Source organism: Colobus angolensis, unplaced genomic scaffold (genome assembly GCF_000951035.1).
Source record: "Colobus angolensis palliatus isolate OR3802 unplaced genomic scaffold, Cang.pa_1.0 Scaffold46, whole genome shotgun sequence".
Lineage (NCBI taxonomy): Eukaryota > Metazoa > Chordata > Mammalia > Primates > Cercopithecidae > Colobus > Colobus angolensis.
The window spans coordinates 8,613,034-8,633,877 of record NW_012118043.1 but is presented as its reverse complement, the minus strand read 5'-3'; the positions used below and the strand labels follow the sequence as shown (position 1 = coordinate 8,633,877).

At 37.7% G+C, this 20,844-nt stretch overlaps 1 protein-coding gene across 5 annotated transcripts in view; it reads left to right on the top strand.

Annotated features, from left to right (window-relative positions):
- The window catches only part of ARMC8 (armadillo repeat containing 8), a 112,925-nt gene that overhangs the window by 16,770 nt on the left and 75,311 nt on the right, over nt 1–20,844 (top strand). For 4 of the 5 annotated variants that reach the window (XM_011958144.1, XM_011958145.1, XM_011958142.1 and 1 more), the window contains 4 exons: nt 6,559–6,635; nt 18,707–18,778; nt 20,173–20,315; nt 20,420–20,517. In XM_011958144.1, the coding sequence (XP_011813534.1) occupies nt 6,559–6,635; nt 18,707–18,778; nt 20,173–20,315; nt 20,420–20,517 (390 nt within the window). The remainder of the gene's footprint in view (nt 1–6,558; nt 6,636–18,706; nt 18,779–20,172; nt 20,316–20,419; nt 20,518–20,844) is intronic. The other variant, XM_011958146.1, reaches the window with a different exon arrangement.

Sequence of the window (20,844 nt, the reverse complement as noted above, 5' to 3'; positions counted from 1 at the left end):
AACTAGTTTCTGTTAGAGAAAAAGGGAGGGGGCAGGGAGAACTTGGAAGTTTCTGAGATGGCATCTTATTACCTCTGCTGCACTGCATTTGCTAGAACTAGATCCAGTCCTCACTCAAGGCGAGGGATTGCATGAGGGCGTGAATATCAGGAGGTGGAGATCATTGGGGCCTATTACAGATAGTCACCTTAATAAAAGGAAAACTGCTTCCACATAATACTTTTCCACAATGGAGTACAACTCATTACCTGTTGCTGTTTTTGTTTTCCTGAATAAATTTACTTCAAACGTCTCCCCAGCTCTCTTATTCGTGGCTGCTTCTGTGCATTTAATTGTAGCTGGAGAAAAACACAGCCATACTGATGGGTTTCCTGTCAGATTTATAATCACAAGCCTCAGTAAGCCCCTTATTTGCTCTCTGGCAGTCCTGGTACATTTTCCTGGCCCATTCAGTGTCTTATTCCTTCTCCTCTTTCTTCAAACCACTCACATTTCTTTCTCTATTTTTACTTTCCAAAAACAGAAGTAATCTGAAGAGAACTTTCACAAGCTCTCACCACCATATCCACCCAGGCTGGAGTGCAGTGGCACGATCTTGGCTCATTGCAACCTCCGCCTTTTTGGTTCAAGTGATTCTTGTGCCTCAGCCTCCTGAGTAGCTGAGATTACAGTCACCCGCCACTACACCTGGCTGTATAATTCCCTCTTGTTATTGTACTTACAAATGCTCTACTTGACTGGTAAATCCCATTCTCCCTCAGTTATTCATGAACATTGTTACAGTTCTCCCCCTTCTCATGCAGCATCAAATTTTCTTCTCTATTAAAACATTTTCATCGATGAATAAGCATGCTCTAATTTATTCTGTCTTCAAAAAATAGACTCTCTCCTGAGTCTGCTTCTTCATCTAGCTACTATATTTCTTTGCTTCCCTTTACAGTGAAAAGCCTTGAAAGAAGGCTTGAAAGAAGGCTTTTCACGGTACTTAATTTTTCTGGTTCTTCTTTTCCCATTCTCTTGTAAACCCTCTCCAAGCAGTCTTTGGCCCCACTGTACCGCTGTTGTCAAGATCAGTGAACACCTCCATGTTCCTAAATTGAAAGGTTAGATCTTAATTATCATCTTAGCTACACATCACTAGGATTTGACATAGTTGATCAGTCCGCTTTTGAAATATCCCCTTGATTTGACATCCTGGATTTCTTCACTCTATACTGGCTGCTTGTTTGACTACTCCAGAGCAGAATCTTCAGGTCTTGTGGTATCCAGGATCACTCCCTTAGTTAATTAATTTCATTATATGCCGACAACTTCTGATTTACACATCTAGCCCATAACTTTTTCTTAAACTCTAGGCTTACATATCTACTGCCAACTTGACATCTTTACTTGGGTGTCTAATATGATTCTCAATCCTAACATGTCCACAACTGAACTTTTGATCTTCCCACTCAAATCCAAACCTCCTACAGTCTTCCTCATTTCATTAACTGGCAACTCAGTCTTTTTTTTTTTTTTTTTTTTTGAGATGAAGTCTCACTCTGTCACCCAGGCTGGAGTGCAGTGGCATGATCTTGGCCCACTGCAACCTCCACCTCCTGAGTTCAAGTGATTCTCCTGCTTCAGCCTTCCGAGTAGCCGGGACTACAGGTATATACCACCATGCCTGGCTAATTTTTGTCTTTTTTTAGTAGAGATGGAGCTTCACCATCTTGGCCAGGCTGGTCTTGATCTCCTGACCTCTTGATCTGCCCGCCTCAGCCTCCTAAAGTGCTGGGATTACAGGCGTGAGCCACCACACCCGGCAGCAACTCAGTCTTTTTATGTGCTCTGGGAAATAAGTGTTACCCTTGCCTCCTTTCTTCTCTTATACCCTACATCGAGTCTAACAGCTTATCCATTTTATAACTTCAGCACTTATCTGGAATCTGAATACATCTTTCACAGTGTTTGGTCTAGTCCATGCTACCATCATCTGTGAAATAATAGCATTTCTGATGATGGAAATAACCTCCTTCCTAGTCTCCCTACTTTTGTCTTATATCCCTTCCCCTTCTCCACACGTGTCTGTTCCTAAATTGCAGCCAGAGTGATTCTTTAAAAACATAAGTCAGGGCCAGGCATTGTGGCTCATGCCTGTAATCCCAGCATTTTGGGAGGCTGAGGTGGGAGGATCGCTTGAGGTCAGGAATTTGATATCAGCCTGGGTAACAAAGTTGAGACCTTATCTCTACTAAAAATAAAACAAACAAAACATAAGATAAGTACACACATAAGACAGATCACGTGTCTATTTCCCTAAACCTTCTAGTGGCTTCCCAACTTGGACCATAAAAATCAAAATCCTAACAATGACCAACAAAGTTCTATACCAGTGCTATCCAATAGAAAAATGCAAGCCACATATATAATTTAAAATTTTCTAGCAGCGAAGCTATCTAAAGTAAAAAGGAAACAAGTGAAGTTGATTTTAATGTTATTTAAACCAGTAAAGCAAAATATTATTTCAACATATATGTGTAATAAGTTATTAATGAAATTTGTTTCAAAAATAGCAAGTCTTCAACATCTGATGTGTAGTTTATGCAATTTGGATGCTAAATTTTTATTGGAAATACTGGATTCATATTTAGGTGTCATAAAGTTTATAGTTGAAAATGTAGACTCATATACCCAAGTAGTTCCAAATCATTCTTAAAAAAGTTTTAAAATAACTGAATCCAGTATTGGTTTCTTAATTTTAATTAAAGTTTAAAATATAAACAAAATTCACTTCCTAGCCATATTTCAAATTTCAAATGCCATATGAGGCTAGAGGCTGGCTTACTGGACGGTACAGCTCTTTACCATCTGGCGCCTGTTCTCTGCCTCATCTCCTGCTGCTCTCTCCTTTGCTCATTCTGCTCCAGCTATAATGGCCTCGTATTCTTTGATTATGGCAGATACTTCTCATTTTAGGGCATTTGAATTTGCTGTTCTTTTTGCTGTACCCCTAGATGGGTGCACAGTCTGCTCCTTCACCTTCTTCAGGACTTCGCTCAAATGTCACCTTTTTAGATGTTCTTTCTCTTACCAACCCATTTAATATCTGTACAAATTGCCTTCTCTCCCTGCCTCTTAGATTTCTAGGCTGCCTTCTGAAAGAAGAGAGAAGAGGACTGGGAGGGGAGAGGTGATCTGATCTACAAGGGAAAGCAGTGAAATATCAGAATTGCCCTATACAGATAAATGAATATGTTAGACAAAAGCGTAGAGTAAGATAAGGTTGAATAAGTGATCATATCCCTTCAGCTTGCTTGCTGTCTGAGCAACTTATGTGATTATTTTTGTGTATACGTGACAACCCTTTCAGATATTAAGCTTCTTAAATGCGAAGCTCTGCCTTAATGTCCTCTTACACCTTCTTTGGCATCTAGCATGTAACTTTGACCAAAAGGCAATGTGAAATATCCAATTATGGGCCACCTATTGGTTAGCTTTTTGTGTTTTACGTCCTGTGGTTGCCTCTGTATCCTCTGTTCTTTTCAGTGCCAGCAACTAGTATACTTGCTGATTGTTTTCTTGTGTTGGCTTCGCATGCCCTATGGCAATAATTGTGACATTGATTCTTTCTTTCCTTGTCCATCCTGGTACACTCTTCCTCATTTTCCAAAGCCAGTTCTTGAAAGAAGCCTTCCCTGATTCCCCTGGTTTACAGACGTCCTGCCCAGTGCCGCTTTTGTGTCGTGTATACTATAATTCTTATATCCTTATAGGAAAATCATCATTTAAGCATAGTAACAAGAGAATATGAGTTCTTGAGAACAGGGACTGTGCCTTACTAAATTTTTCTTTATTAAAGATAAATTTATTTTTAATGCTTTCCTCGGTGCATGTTATATTGAACGAACTAGGCACAGAGCAGCAAAAGAATTGCTACTAATGGGGGAAATTTATGTTAAGATACACATCATTGAGAGGTAAGAGATGTGGAGCTATAGAGAGTAAAGGTAGAGAGAACAGTAAAATCAAAATCAGTCTCTGGATAGGAGGGTCTGAGATACTTAGAACTTTTACTATGTCAGAAAGCCGGGAAAACATATACTCAAATGGAGTGGCAAAACTTACCTGTTCGTATTATAGTAGTGCTTTTTTCAGTTCTTCTCTAGCTTCTGCTCTTCATATATTGTTTCTTGATATGTTTGTACAGTTATTGGTGTCCTTACTATACATTTGATGATCTGACAAATGGGTAAAGATCATGAGACGCCCCATTTGTAAACTGAGGGATTGGGCAGATAATTGTTGAGAATCCTTCTAACTCTGTGATTCTGTTATTTTGAGGAAAACAGATTCTGTTAGCAGGTGCTTTAATGGTACCCTGGTGGGCACAAGAATTTTCATCACTTTTGCCTCTTTGCTTCTACTGTTTGTTCTTTATAAATGAAGTACATGCTAAAAGCAAGCATTTGAGCTGGATGTAGTGGCACACACCTGTAGTTAAGTTACTTGGGAGGCTGAGATGGGAGCTTGAGCCCAGAAGTTTGAGATCAGCCTGGGCAAGACCGCATCTCTTTTTTTTTTTTTTTTTTAAAGCAGGTATTTGAGTTGCCTTTGAGGATATTTTGGTAGCAAATTCAGAATATGAAAATGTGTGTTGGCTGGGCACAGTGGCTCACGCCTGTAATCCCAGCACTTTGGGAGGCCGAGAAGGGCGGATCATGAGGTCACGACTTCGAGACCAGCCTGGCCAACATGGTGAAACCCCATCTCTACTAAAAATACAAAAATTAGGCCAGGCGCGGTGGCTCAAGCCTGTAATCCCAGCACTTTGGGAGTCCGAGACGGGCGGATCACGAGGTCAGGAGATTGAGACCATGCTGGCTAACATGGTGAAACCCCGTCTCTACTAAAAAAAATACAAAAAAACTAGCTGGGCGAGGTGGCAGGCGCCTGTAGTCCCAGCTACTCGGGAGGCTGAGGCAGGAGAATGGCATGAACCCGGGAGGCGGAACTTGCAGTGAGCTGAGATCCGGCCACTGCACTCCAGCCTGGGTGACAGAGCGAGACTCCGTCAAAAAAAATACAAAAATTAGCCAGGTGTGGTGGCGCATGCCTGTAATCCCGGCTACTCAGGAGGCTGAGGCAGGAGAATTGCTTGAACCCGAGAGGTGAAGGTTGCAAGTGAGCCAAGATTGTGCCGCTGCACTCTAGCCTGGGCAACAGAGCAAGACTTCCTCTCGGTGGAGGGGGGAAGAAAGTATGTGTTGACTTGGTTAACTATATTATCAGAAAACTACAGTTTGTGTAGTTGTCCAGAGTTATTTTTGGTGGCTCAAAAGTTTAAGCTGGCACTGTATCTTGGTAATTAACTCTTTTACTGATTTGGAGTTCTGAGTAAATTGGAAAAGTTATTTCTTCCTCCCTATAATAACTTATTGCTAACAGTGGGGGAGTATATAAAGATATTTCAGCAGACATCAGAAAAAAGAAGCAGGGGACAAAACTTTTTCTCTGGTTCTTAAATATGGGTTCTTTGTTTTAAATAATGTTAAGCATCAAAAATTAAATATTAAAAAAGTGACCCTCCAAAATAAGTATTACAAGAAATAACACAATAGAAAAACTCCACAATACAAATGAAAAGGAGGTAAGTGTCTTCCCTTTGTACTCTTTCTAATTCTACCCACCCTTATCCAGTTCAGTTGAGACAGCTTGGGTGGCCTACAGATCACTCTAATTCTTAATTGTTTTCCTTCACAGAAAGTGTGACAACTCCTTTATTTATTTTTACTTCTGCCTCCAGCAGTGAAGCTCCTCTATGTTAGTCTAAGGATTTCCTCTTGTACCTAGACTACCCCTTACAGACTATTTCATGAAGTCCTCACTTCCCTGGCTGAGAGCCAGATTTTGTCCTTTAGTGTGTACTAAATTACAGAAGTAATATTCCTGTTAATCATATGTATGTGACACCCAGCAGTTAGTGAAGAAACTTAGCTTGCTGCTAAGTATATATGCTAACATATATGCCTAGGTCTTCTGTTGGCAAAACTTCAGGGCTCACCACAAAGGTCCCACTGTCTAGCTATGTGTTTAGTGAGAACTAGGTGTCTTCTTTCTTCTCTGTCTTACTGTTTATCTTTGTCGTGAGCTTTTTTTCAGACTAATAAAGTATTTACAAAAATATATTTAATATCTTCGTGATGATTCTTTTGAATGAACAAAGTTATGTGCTTTGTAATTATGTTGATTTTCCAAGCTCTCCTGCTAGTTTTAAGACATAGTAAAATGTATACCATGGACATTCTTACTTTTGAAATTGGGCATTCTTAGAAGAAAAATATTGATCTTTGACATCTTGAACTAAACACTACGGTTTCCCATTATTTTGATACCTGAGAGAGAAAAGTCACCTGCTTAAGTATCCCATATCATAAGGAGACAAAACTAAGTATTTAATATAAATTTTAATGCATCTACCTTAAGTTACATTATCTAGTCATTTGATATTGTGGGTGATGCTGTGAATTTGTGATTTGCATGGCTTCAGATGTCATAATTTTTCCCCCCACTTTCTAGGAAGTAACAGCTAGCAGTCGCCACTATGTTGACAGGCTATTTGACCCTGATCCCCAGAAAGTTCTACAAGGTGTCATGTAAGTAGTATGTATTTAAGAGTCTATCAAAAAGTTGTTTGTTTTCATGTTTTAATCTGCCAAATATTTTAATTTTGAAAATACAGGGTTATACCTTTTTTCTTTCATTTGGCTTCTTGCTAGAAAGACTGCTTGACATTCATGACGTTTAATATTTTACTGTAAAGAATTGTCTTTTGAATAGTTGTTAACTGACATGGTTAGCTTCATTTTTTTGTAGAATGCTTGTTTCACATTAAAAAAAATGTTTTCTTTGGAGAATGCTTTTGCTTCTTTAATATCCACAAAAGCAGGAGAATAAGATTGATGGTCTTTCGTAATTGGAACGCAGTGAAAGAATAGACCAGTAGGGTTTTTTGTTTTGTTTTTGGTTAACTCATTAACTGTCACCAAGATTGAGTCTCCTGATGATGTTTTAAATTTAGAATTTAGAAAGCTGTCAGAAAATTTAAACTCTTAATAACCTTAATGCCTTTTTTTCTCCAAAATTTCATGTTTAATGAGAGGAAACATTTTTAAGCCACATACCAGAGGTAATTATGCTCTTAAAAAATTAAGAGAAGCAAATAGGATAAGGTTTCAGATTTATTCCCTTTCATTTGAGTTTCAGATTATCATACTCTTAGCACATTAGTTCTAAGAAGGAAGGTCTAGACTAAGGCTTATCGTGGAGTTGGGAAATGTGAAGGATCCACAGGCCTGAACTGTGTCTGTGGGAAGAAAGACACAAAAAAGGGTCAAGATACATTTGGGTAATGGTGAGGGCGCCAGTGAGGTAGGCCTCATTCTTTTTCTCTAATCCCATAAGCATTGTCAGCCAAATAGTACTTTAACTTGTGCTCAGCCATGGCAAGACTAGGATGCTTTGTTTATACAAGTTTCTTCAGACTGCAGTTCTTAAAGCCTCTCTCCCCAAAGGCATTGTAGGCTTTGGAGTTGTGAATTTATAAAGGGAGGTAAGATAAAAGTGCTGTAAAACTGCTTGGCTGTTCAAATTGAGCTGCAAGGGAAGGTGAGAAGCTGGTTAGGATCCACCTGAGATACTTGACACTTTATTTTCACGGCCTCTCAGTTTACAAAAAACGGTGGTATTTCTAGTGTTCTTATTATGTTAACTATGTCTTTGTCCCCTTAAGCAGGAGAGTTTATAATTATTTAATCACTCTTTTTTAGACTAGTTTAATTATTACCAGGAAGAATGGTTTATTAAATCCATCTATTAAATAAATCAGTTTGGGTTGTACCTACACACACAAGTTAGTCAAGGGGGCAGGTTTAACTTAACACTCTTCCTTAGACAGATACTCTCCACATGCAACCAGATAGCTCTCTATATAAATAATTCTAAATATTACTTAAAATTTCTCAATAAATGGTTGAAAATGTTAGACTTATTAAGTGTTCAATAAATGGTATTAAAAGATGATATCACTGCTACCATGTTTAGGGGAAAGCTAAGTTTAGTAATCAAGGATTCTGTGTGATAGACTTGTAGAACTCTCTATCTGATATGAGTAGCTGATTCGAATGTTGTCACTTTGAGAAATTTTTTACTTACCAAAGAACACTGTAGTTTTTCAAAAATTGATAAAATACGAAACGATAAAAGTGGGAAAGATAGAATTATGACCAAGCAGCTAAAATGTAGTTTGATAGCCTTAGTGTCTTTTGAAAAACTACCAGTCTGAGACCTAATTAGCTGTCAGCTAGGCATAAAGAAATGTTTGTGTGAAGGAATGGTAGAGTAGAAAGAGCATGGGCTTTGGAGTTGGACAACAGTGGGTTGAATTCCTGATTCCGACATTTTCTAGTATGGTCCCTTTCTAGCTATTTGCTTGGACAAGTTTTGTAATTTCATTGAGCCTCAATTTTATCATCTGTAAAGATAAGATAACACTGCCTATATTGCCACATTGATGTGAGAATTAAATCAGAATTATAAAATTCAATGTCTGATACAATGTGGATCAGTTGGCACTTAGGTGGTTAGTTGTTATTAGCCCCAATTTAAAACAACTTAAAAAAGATAATTCTGCTCAAAGAAGAGAAAGGGGGAAAAAAACAGAGGAGACAGTTCAAACTAAAGTAGAAGAGAGAGGGGAACTAAAATTCCTGACTCAGACAGGAGAATGTGAGTGATAACACATTCTAGTAAACGTGATTGCTACTTAAAATACTAAAATCTGTTTATAGTTTGAAGGGGACAGATCACCCAATATTTTTTCACTTTATTTCAGAGTAATACTGATCTTATGGAGATATGTGTAGTGTAATTTGATAAAGCTTCCTTTTCTCCAGATAGAAATATTTATTCTTCATGACTTCTTTCTTGAACTTTGTCACTGTCTGAAAATTAATTGTACGTGGTCAAGAGAATGAAAAGTGAATTATTTTCAACATTATCTGTCTTTAATTTTTTTTTTTTTTTTGAGGCGGAGTTTCACTCTTGTTGCCCAGGCTGGAGTGCGATGGCGCGATCTTGGCTCGCTGCAACCTCCACTTCCAGAGTTCAAGTGATTCTCCTGCCTCAGCCTCCCAAGTAGCTGGGATTACAGGCGCCCACCACCACGCTCAGCTAATTTTGTATTTTCAGTAGAGACGAGGTTTCTCCATGTTGGTCAGGCTGGTCTCAAACTCCCGACCTCAGGTGATCCACCTGCCACGGCCTCCCAAAGTACTGGGATTACAGATGTGAGCCACTGTGCCCAACCTAAGTAATCTTGTTTAATACAATATGTATAGAAAAAGGGAATGAAAATGATATTTAGGAAAAGAGAGTTGACCAATTTTTTGGTTTTTATATACCTGACAGTCATCATCAAGTCACACAGAGACCATTACTAGACCAAAATTGGTAGGTAGAAAGATGGGCACAGAGTATAAACAACCAAAGGTAGCCTATTAATTTTAGGGAAGGAAAAGGTAGAGGCTGAAATATCATTAAGTCCAAAATATTTAATTGAAGGGACATAAAATAATTGACAAAAATTGTAGCTTTGACTACAAGCTAACCAGAGTTTTATTTTTCTGCCTCTATTAAGTTTGATTTTTCTCAGTAAATGTTATGAACATATACGAGGCATGGTGGAAGGCATGTGTAGTAACAGTTGCTTGGGAGGCTGAGTCGGGAAGATTGTTTGAGCCTAGGAGTTCAAATCCTGCCTGGGCAACACAGTGAGACCCTATCTTGAAGACAGATAAGATTGTGAACATGTATAACATACTAGCAGGTAAAGCAAAATCAGATTAAAGATGAATAATGATTCTTCATCATAGTCTACAGCTAATCTACTAGTTGAGTTAGAGCTATAGCTCTACCCAAAAATATGGGGAACTTCTTTGTAGATAGCTCACATCACAGTGGACCATTTTACCTAGTCAGTGAGTATGCCTTGTTGAAAAATAACATTAAGCATCAGAACTGCTTAATTTTCAATTGTTGAAGAATGCCAAGTTACCTAGAGATAACTTTGATAGTAGCACAATAGTTAGCATAAACTTGAATGGTCCTGTTGTGTAAAAGGTTTGAATACAAAATCAGGTCCTTTTCTCTAAAAGAGCAAAATTCCATGTGCATAACTGAATAGATGATCATTAAGTAAGGAGTAAGATACGAGCTGAAAGAAGAGGAAAGTCACTGTGTAGGTCGTAAACTTAGCCTTTGCAACTACAACAGAGAGTAGGTATGTCAGTTAAACTACCCTGCATTGCAAATTCTGAGCTTCCTGTAATATGGAGATCTGCATGTGACTTAAAAAATTGCAGGACCTTTTTTGGTGAAGTTATTATAGTATTGGTTCCACCACGTAAAATCTCATACTTGAAGAAGAAGAATAACTGTTCATATGATTTTGTAAATCATGAGTGAAAGCTACTTAAACACTGTTTTTTTTTTTGTTTGTTTTTTTGTTTTTTAACATAACAAAATTAGAGCACTTGATCTGGTTTTCATGTTAGTGAATTTCAGTGAAAGATTAACAGAGGCCAGGCATGGTGGCCCATGCCTGTAATCCCAGTACTGTGGGGAGGCCAAGGTGGGCGGATCACTTGAATCCAGGAGTTCCAGCTTGGACAACATGGTGAAACCCGTCTCTACAAAAATAAAAATTTAAAAATTGGCCGGGCATGGTGGTACGTGCCTGTAGTCCCCACTACTTGCGAGGCTGAAGTAGGAGGATCCCTTGAGCCCAGGAGGTGGAGGTTGTTGCAGTGAGCCGAGATTATGCCACTGCACTCCAGCCTGTGTGACAGAGTTGTTTTTGTTTTGTTTTTTTTTTAAAAAAAGGTTAGCAGATATCTCTACATGGCCCTTTGTTGATATTGCTATGTTGAAGAGCAAAAGTTGATATAAGCCAGTGTAGCTAGTTTGTAGTTTCAGAGTTTAATAGAATTAGAAAGCTTGACTAGACCTCTGGTGAATTCAGTCAGGCACTTGTGGAACCTGCAGAATCATGTGATTTCCCCCCCCCCCCCCACCAAGAATCCACTTCTAAAGTGTCCTCTGAAGCATTTTAATGCACTGATGATATGAGTTTATTTTGGTAATGATTATTTAATTCTCTTAGCTCCAGGAAATTTTGTATCTTTGATTTCAGTAGACTGTAGGCAGGTTCCATTTTCTTGGGTGAGCTAAAGATAAGAGTTCCCATAAAATGAATTTATAATTCCGTAAAATGAAGCCTTTGGGTTTTGAGAACTTTTAAGTTAAAGGGTTAAGTTTTAGAATAATTGAAAGTAAGTATTCCAAAAAAATCATTAAAAAAATTTATCCTTCTAATACATTTAATCAGTTTGTTTTGTTTTGTTTTGAGATGGAGTCTCGCTCTGTCACCCAGGCTGGAGTGCAGCAACGTGATCTGAACTCACTGCAACCTCTGCCTCCTGGGTTCAAGCAATTCTGTCTCAGCTTCCTGAGTAGCTGGGATTACAGGTGCCCGCCACCATGCACAACTAATTTTTGTATTTTTAGTAGAGGCAGGGTTTCGCCCTGTTAGCCAGGCAGGGCTGTTCTCGAACTCCTGACCTCAAGTGATCCTCCCACCTCGGCCTCTCAAAGTGTTGGGATTACTGTGCCCCCCAGTCTTAATCAGTTATTTTGAGGGTTATGGGTAAACATACACAAAAGTGACCTTAATACCAAATGTGATAGAGTGATCTGCGTCTGACTTGTTTAAAACTATATATTCTGAGACAGAATTTGATCAGAGAATTCGGTAGGCAGGATTATCCAGGAATGATTAAATCAAATTGACGTAATATTTTCTTGCAGACAGATAAGCTGTTTGTACACGTATGTCTATGTGATACTGACTTTGAACATCAATACTATATATTTGTATGCATATGTGTATATATCTTTTCTTTTTTTTTTTTTTTTGAGACAGTCTCACTCTGTCACTCAGGCTAGAGTGCAGTGGTGTGGTCTCGACTCAATGCAACCTCTGCCTCCTGTGTTCAAGTGATTCTCCTGCCTCAGCCTCCTGAGTAGGTGGGACTGCATGCACGTACCACCACGCTCAGCTAATTTTTTGTATTTTTAGTAGAGACGGGGTTTCGCTGTGTTAACCAGGATGGTCTCGATCTCCTGACCTCATGATCCACCCGCCTCGGCCTCCCAAAGTGCTGAGATTATAAGCATGAGCCACCGTGCCTGGCGTATATATCTTTTCAAATGTATAAAACACTTAACGGTATGCTGCCATGTTGTTCCATACTGTTCTGACACATTTTTTATGTTCTTTGGAATGATTAATTATATTTAAAGTTAATATCTACCAAAATATTTTGGTAGATTTTACTCTTCATTTTTGGAGAATGTAAGGTGATTTGTAATCATACATTGATAAAACAGTTAAATACATTAAATATCCTAATTTTGGAGCCAGCATTTAATTTTCAAAATTATGTATTCACTTGTCATTAAGAAACCATAAAATGCTATGGAAAGAAGATTAAATATTTACAGTAAACTTTTCATGGTGTTTTTTAAATTTTTTTTTTTTTTTGAGATGGAGTCTTGCTCTGTCATCCAGGCTGGAGTGCAGTGGCACAATTTCGGCTCACTGCAACCTCTGCCTCCCAGGTTCAAGCAGTTCTCCTGCTTCAGCCTCCTGAGTAGCTGGGATTACAGGTGCACGCTACCATGCCCGGCTAATTTTTTTTTTTTTTTTTTAGTAGAGGTAGGGTTTCATTATGTTGGCCAAGCTGGTCTTGAACTCCTGACCTTGTGATCCGCCTGCCTCAGCCTTCCAAAGTGCTGCTTTTCATGGTTTTATACAGATCAGAACTGTATCTGAAACTACATATATTCCAAAAATCTACATCACAGAGTAATTTGTAAGAATGAACTAAATTACACTCAATTCTGTTTTTTCAGTTTATACATGTAGTTGATATTCAGTAAATGCCTAAGTTGATTTGAGCTGAATTTTGCTATAAATTTTCCAAGTGCCTCTTGAATCAAAGCCTTATGATAAAAATAACTTTAATTTGAATAATAGATTGTCATTAGCTAATTCCTAAAATTGGCAATTCAGTAATGACAATGGAATTAATTGTCATATAACTTTAGTTGGAATATGAATATACCTCATTCCTTAACCATGTATGATAATAGAAAGGTTACCATACTTAGATGTCTGGATGTTAATTCTCCAAAAAATGTCATGATAATTACAATTATAGGGACAGAGCAGTGTGTATGTTTGTGATTCTCACAGTCCGAACCGAATAATGTAAGTTGTTTACCGTGTTGCCCTTATTCTAGTTACCCACAAATATGTGTTTTTTTTTCTTATTTTACAAATGAATGTTTTATAAACAGCGAGTTTTCATAAGTAGATTAAACTTCATACTCAGATTATAGTTTTCAGTATCCAGTGTGGTTTTGGGCTACTTTATACTAGTTAGACCAGAAATAAATATAGAGTATTCCAAATATGAAGCAGAAAAGAGCTGCTTCAGGTACGTGAAAAGTAATACTGGTTCAAAATGAAAATATAGTCATGCACTACGCAATGATGTTTCAGTTAAAGACAGTTAAAGTCAGTGACCCAGTAAGAATATAATACTGTATTTTTGTATTTAAATATGCTTAGATACACATTACCTACCATTGTGTTACAATTGCCTGCATTATTCAGTACGGTAACATGCTGTACATGTTTGCAGCCTACGAGCAATAAACTATACTGTATAGTCTAAGTGTGTAGTAGGCTACACCATCTAGTTGGTGTAAGTATACCCGATGATGTTCACACAAGGACAAAGTTGCCTAATGATGCATTTCTTGGAACATATCCCCGTCGTCAAACAACATGTCCTCGTCGTTAAGCAAAGCATGACTGTAATTGATTTTTAGCTTGGGTCTCCAGTCTTCAATACTTTTAAAGATAATTTTGTTTTTAGGTGATATTAGGCTTTCAGTTAAAATGTATGCTATTTTTGACCATTGAGAAATAAATATATTTATACTTGATTGACTGAAATTGTTTTTCCAGCAGGTCTAGATCCTTTTTTTTTTTTTTTTTTTTTACTTTTTCTGTAATTTTAATAGCAACTTACAGCGCTTTTTCTCTTGGTTTTCATCACCCTTATAATGCTCTAATTTAGACATATACTGTGGTAGGCAGTGTACATTTTAATATTCAAGTCCTTTTTCTCTGCTACACTAAAAATCTCTTTGAGAGCAAAGAAAGTAGAAAGTTTAACCTCCATGTAAATATGGGAGCTTATCAAGTCCATTTATTAGCATGCAAATTTAAGATTCTAGGCAGATTTTAGCTGAAAATCTTTCTCAACAAGTGCATGTTTGTAACATCTTAATGTTGACTTCTTTTCTCCCACTCCCGAAAAATGGGATATCCCCAAGGCTTACTTATTCTTATCTCACCTCAAAGATAATTCAGTGTGTACAAAGTCAGAATCAATCCTTGTCTTAAGAGATTTCTTCTCTAAGCTTTCTGTTGTTTCCTGCACCCATGTGCCCAGACATGAAGTAGTCACTCAAGACATGTCACGTAACACATTTTTGTACCTATTAAATCATCTTGTTAACTGCTTCCTCAAAATGACCTTTGTATTAATGATTCCGTTGGCTGCTCCACTAATCAGTTTTGTATAACCAGATACCTAGATGGATTGATTAATTCCTTCAACAAACATTTATTGACTGCCTGCCTAGTACCAAGCATTGTGCTAGTATGGGGGTATATAAAGGTGAATAATGTAGTCAGTGCTCTGGAGGGTCCAAAAATCTAATGAGATAGTCAAATAACTGAAGAGACCATCCATGATAGTTTACCTGGTGAATGCTACTTTAAAGATAAGAATAGGAGGTCTGGAGATCACAAGGGGGGCATCAGCCACTTAATTGTCCCTCTTAACTAGTATTATAAGCCTTCCAATCCATTTCACATTCAGCTTATTTTCCTTATTCACTGCTTCCTTCATGTCCCTTCTGTGATCAGAAATATGATTGCTCCTTAATCCATCTCCCTTTAGTTTGTCTCATCTCCCTATCACTTTTCTAACTTTATGTTCCATGCCACCCTAAAGCGAACTTGTTTTTCAATTCAGGCTCCTTGTAGTGCCCCAGGAACAGGCCATTTTCATTTCCAATATGGTCTTGTATGAACGATTTCTCCTTTTGCCCTCCCATCTGCTTATCCAAGTTCTATTTTCTAAGTTTTATCTTAGTTCTTAACCATTGCTCAAAACCTTCTAAGCTTATTGAGCATCTACTTTTCTTGACGTTATAAACACTCAGTTTATAATTTAGTACCGACTTATATTGATAGTGTTGTTTTTGCCACTCCAAGGATATTGTGAACTCCTCAGACCAGGCATCCCGTTGTGTGATACTTTCATATGCTTCATAGAGACTAGCACAATGCTGAGCTCAAAAACTAGTTGTTGAATTTCAGTAGAAGTAAGTAGAGCATTTTCCCCAACATTAAAAGTTGGTGGGCATGAGATGACATTCTTTTGGTCTGCTGGGAAAAGGGTGTCTGACTAAAAGTTAGAAACACTTTTGTTTTATATAAAAATGTCACATTAAAACACAGAAGGAAAAAGAAAATGAATTTACTGAATTCATTTGTCTTTTCCATTGGTTCGTTGTCAATGCCTGATGTCCTGGTGGTAATGGAAAAAACAGTTGGCATGAAAGACGTGGGTTGAGACTGTCTCTGTCATTTAATATTGGGTTCTGAAAAACCCCAATCCTGAGTTGTAGCTTTCTCCTCTGTAAAATGGAGTTAATATTACTCAAGGTTATGATGAAGATGAAATTAAGTAGTAGATATGGAATGCTTTGTAAATTTGAAGTAATATAGAAATCTGGGATAGTATTGTGTTCCCATCTTGGATGATAGCTGTGAATTTGCATTTTACAAAAATAATGGATATCTAGAATCACTATAATTAATGGTCTGCTGACAGTAACTTCTCCGATATTTCCAGGTGAGATTGGCTTTCTTGCCTCTCAAGAGGAGATAGACTTTTATCTTAACAAAGTGATGATAGTATTATGATAGAGGGCAACTAGGAGGGACACCTAATCCTGACCTGGGGGTTTCAGGGCATGCTTCCTGGAGGAAGTGACACTCAGACCTGAAGGATGAGTAAAGCTAGCCAGAGCAAAGTATGAGGGAGGGGATAAGGAGATGACAGAGAAAGAATAACTGCACTCTGGGAACTGAAAGAAGTTTCATCTAGATGGCTGAATGTTGTCATCTGAAATTGATTCCTTAATCCTGTTAATTAATCCCTTTGATTTTAATTCTTCATAGAAGTGATCTACTAGCATTCCTTTATAGCAACAATTGAATATAATTTATTAACATCTTTTTTTCCTTATCTAGCACAGGTATATTTACTTACTAGAACCAGAGCGAGAATCTTTTTCTTTAGACATTGTTCCATTTTATTGTGTTCTCTTTAGGTGGCATTTCCTCTATTGCCATCAGTTACCTCCTTCATGTCCTTTTTGTAAAGCTATTAAGAGAATTAGAAAATTTGGGTTGGAGGGGTTTTTGTTTGCTCTTGTCTATAAAAACATGGCATGGTTTCAGATGTTGGGAATGGGTTCATTTGGTAATGTTAGGGACCCCTCATTTCTGCTTAATTAAGAAGAATGGAGAGGAAAAACTGGAAATATTAGGGTTGGGAGTTCTGGAATAGAAAGCACTCAGAATGGCACTTAGCCTACACAGACTCTAGACGGGCTGGACAAATGAATGTACTGCATTTGTATAGGCAGAACACATTAAGAGAAAGGGAGATAATGAAAGTAAACAACAAGCTGGTAGGTTAAGGTCCATATGCTGATGATTATGAACTAAAGCCTCTAAAGAAAACAGGCCTCCATGAGGATGCAGGAGCTTAGAAATACAATCTCTTACTATCTTTAACTTTGCTAATTGAGCCTTTGATATCATATAGCTTTATATTCATGTGTCAGAACTTGCTAACAACGTCAGTAAACTTCATTCAGTTCAGTCCCATAAACAACAACAAAAAAATTGCTACTTATTTCTTGAAAACCATATAGAAGATCTGAGGGATACTTTACAGAGGGATAGGTCAGGCTTTGAAAAAAAGCCATACCCTCAGGCACTGAGCTAATGGAAGAAAAACCAGGCATTCTCAGTGTTTGGCTCGTAGGGAAAATCTGCTTTTAGCACATCACTAGTTGTTGCAGTATTTTTCTGCAATGATCAAAAAAGGCAATTGGAGGCAAGGGTTAATTGTTACCAGGTTCTTTAATGCCAGTAAATATGATTGGTGTTAGAAATATATGCTGACGCTAACATTTATTTGTTGAATTTTTTTTTTTTTTTTGGAGATGGAGTCTCGCTCTGGCGCCCAGACTGGAGCGCAGTCTGATCTCTGCTCACTGTAACCTCCACCTCCCTGGCTGAAGTGATCCTCCCACCTTAGCCCCCCAAGTAGCTGGGACTACAAGTGCATGCCACCACAACTGGCTAATTTTTGTATTATTTGTAGAGATGGAGTTTTACCATGTTGTTCAGTCTGGTCTCAAACTCCTGAGTTCAAGCAATCTGCCTGCCTAGACCGCCCAAAGAGCTGGGATTACAGGTGTGAGTCAGCACACCCAGCCGGGGAAGTATTTTTTAAAGATTTTATTAGTAGTACTGGGTTTATTTGGAGCTATTTATTTTTTCTCTACATTTCCTTTTGAACCAGCCACAAATTTGTGAGCCAATTGATCAGTGGTAGAGGTTCTCTTATTGTGGAATAGAGTTTTGCTCCTGGTGAAGTATAGTGCTCTGTGTAGCTAGAATAAAAAATCCCTAAATATCTGAGAAATGTAAAAGATTTTTTGTTATTTTTTTAATCTCCTTAACAGGTAATTTTGCTTAAGCAAAAATAGTAACAATGTATTATGTTGTTTCTAAGCAATTTAAAAATATTATATAACAATAGCCCAAAAAATGAATGGGAAAATGGAAATATATATGCAAGGCTCTTAAAATACATATGCAATGGGCTAATATCACTTGAAGACTGACTGTGATAAATTAAAAGATGCATTGGAAAACAACAAAGGAGTACAGTTAGTAAGACAATAAAGCAGATAAAATGAAATTATAAGAAATAAAATATAAAGACATCAAGAAAAAAAAGAAAAAAGTGAACAACGTCTGATCCTTGAAACAAGGAGATAATGTTCCGTGGGCTGTTTTTTGTTGTTATTGTTGTTGTTGTTTGTTTAACTCACTCCCTACTCCCAGAGCTGAGTGGGAAAGTGGCCTATATTCCTTTATATTCAAATAATTGGTAAGGGACCCTTTTTAAAAGAACTCAATTCTGTACTGGAAGTCTTTTGCCAGTACTCAGGATATCTCTCACTTTCTACAATACTTGCCTGTTTTACAGCCCCCACGTTCACTCTGCACCTATCTCTATCCCTTCGTTAGTACTTTATGTGAAAAAAGGTTAGTGCTTTTACTTTGTCAAATCTGAGATATTGCATAATGAAGTAGAATGATCTTTGATTTTTTTCAGTGCTATCTCAACATACTTTATTCTTTTTCCCCTTAATTCAGAGACATGAAAAATGCTGTAATTGGAAACAACAAGCAGAAAGCCAATCTCATTGTTTTAGGAGCTGTTCCAAGGTATGTTTGCTGTCTCACCCCTTTCTTGCCATTCATACTAATTTCTAATGTATTTCTTACTTTCAATGATAGAACCCATTTTTTCCTGTATTGTCTATTTAATTCTTAAAATAAATCCCATTTTTAAAAATAAGCGTAAGTATTTACATCATCTCTAAGGAAAAAAATTATAAAGTAACAGAGAATGTAATAAGAAGTGAATGTGTTAATACTTTTTGGAAATTCAGGAAGACCTTTGACCTGACGATAAAAGGGTTTGTTAGGTACGTACGCAATGTACAGCAGCCTGATACTTTCTTCTCTATTTCCTTAGAGCCTTGGCAGTTTTTTGTGTGAGTGGGTAATTTATTAAGAGTCTTAAGACCTTTTTGAAGTTAAAGGAAAAAAACCCTGCTTGATTTTTAATCCAGTTTCATTTTAACTTCTGATTTTTACAATTTGCTGTTTTTTAAGTTAATGTAGGAAGTTTAGGAAGTTTAATTTCTTCTTTTGATGACCTAATAAGCTTCCTTTAGGCAGGCAATGACAGTTATATAACTTCCTCTTTACTTTTGCTCCTCAGAGCTAGTTTTCTGTGCAATTGCTGTTAGCTTTTCATTCAGAATTATTTATTATTTTGGTTTTTTTTTTCTCCTTATTTTCTGGTTTTGAAACAGAATTAATGGTTTAAATGTTTTAACTCACCAACCTCAAATGTATACTTTAGTAACTGTAAAGCTGTCAGCAGCCTTTCTTAGGAGATTTATGTTTGGTATATATAAATAGTACTTTATGGAGCATGAGGGTCCTATCTTAGAACATAAGGTAGATGGTTGTAAGTGGAGAAAGGTTAGGGTTTGGGGAATATTTGTCTGGCAAGCTGGGCTGGAGTGGAAATGAGAAGATCTCTTCATTTTCCAAATGAGAGAACTGGAGAAAGAAGAAATTTCCCTTGCTTGAGGAGCTGCACAAGGGCTCTGAATATTCCCTCTAGGCTCTATCTCTACAAACTCTGCACCACTGCTCTGGATTCAGAGCAGTATCATTCCTAGTTTGAATTTAAGATCTGGCAGCACATGGCATTTGAGAGTCTTCACATTTTGGAGACCCAACAGGAAGTGGTAGATGACGTGGACTCTGATGATGCTGTTTCTACAGAGACCACTTGTGGACAACTTTCAGATTTACACTTTTTATAAACCCTGAGAATATCATAGTTCTTGTTTTCAAAACCTCTTCTAGATTTTTTTCCAGATGTTTCTTTAATTAGCAGATGAGATAAACAAATGACCATTCGATTCATATAAACTCAACCAACCATATTTTTAGTATGTGGACTGCACAGCCTTTTTTGGTCTTATTGAGTCTTGTTTACATTTTTTAGTCTCTTTGTTTATCAAGTTCCTTCTTTTTAGATTGTTGTACTTGCTTCAGCAAGAAACCTCAAGCACAGAGCTGAAAACTGAATGTGCAGTGGTGTTGGGAAGTCTTGCTATGGGTACTGAAAACAATGTCAAGTCTCTACTGGACTGCCATATTATCCCTGCCTTATTGCAAGGTACGTAGGGAAGCCATTTTTGTTCAAGTAAGGCTGAGAATCAGTTTGCAGTGCTTTAAATACTGGTTGAAAGGATTAGTCCTAAATCTAGTTTCTGTTAATAGGACTACTGTCCCCAGACCTGAAGTTTATTGAAGCTTGCCTCCGATGCCTGCGTACCATCTTCACCAGTCCTGTCACTCCAGAGGAGCTACTGTATACAGTGAGTTTTAGATGTATTTGAGACATTAGTTACATTTCACTAACAGCCTACTCCTAATTTGCTTAGCATCTTCAGACTCATCCTAACTGTGTTATGTAAAAGTCTCAGTTGGGCATGGTGGCTCACACCTGTAATCCCAGTGCTTTGGGAGGCTGAGGTAGGAGGATTGCTTGAGGCCAGGAGTTCAAGACAAACCAGAATGACATAACAAGACTCCATCTCTCTTTTTTTTTTTTGAGACGGAGTCTTGCCCTGTCGCCTGGGCTGGAGTGCAGTGGCCGGATCTCAGCTCACTGCAAGCTCCGCCTCCCGGGTTTACGCCCTTCT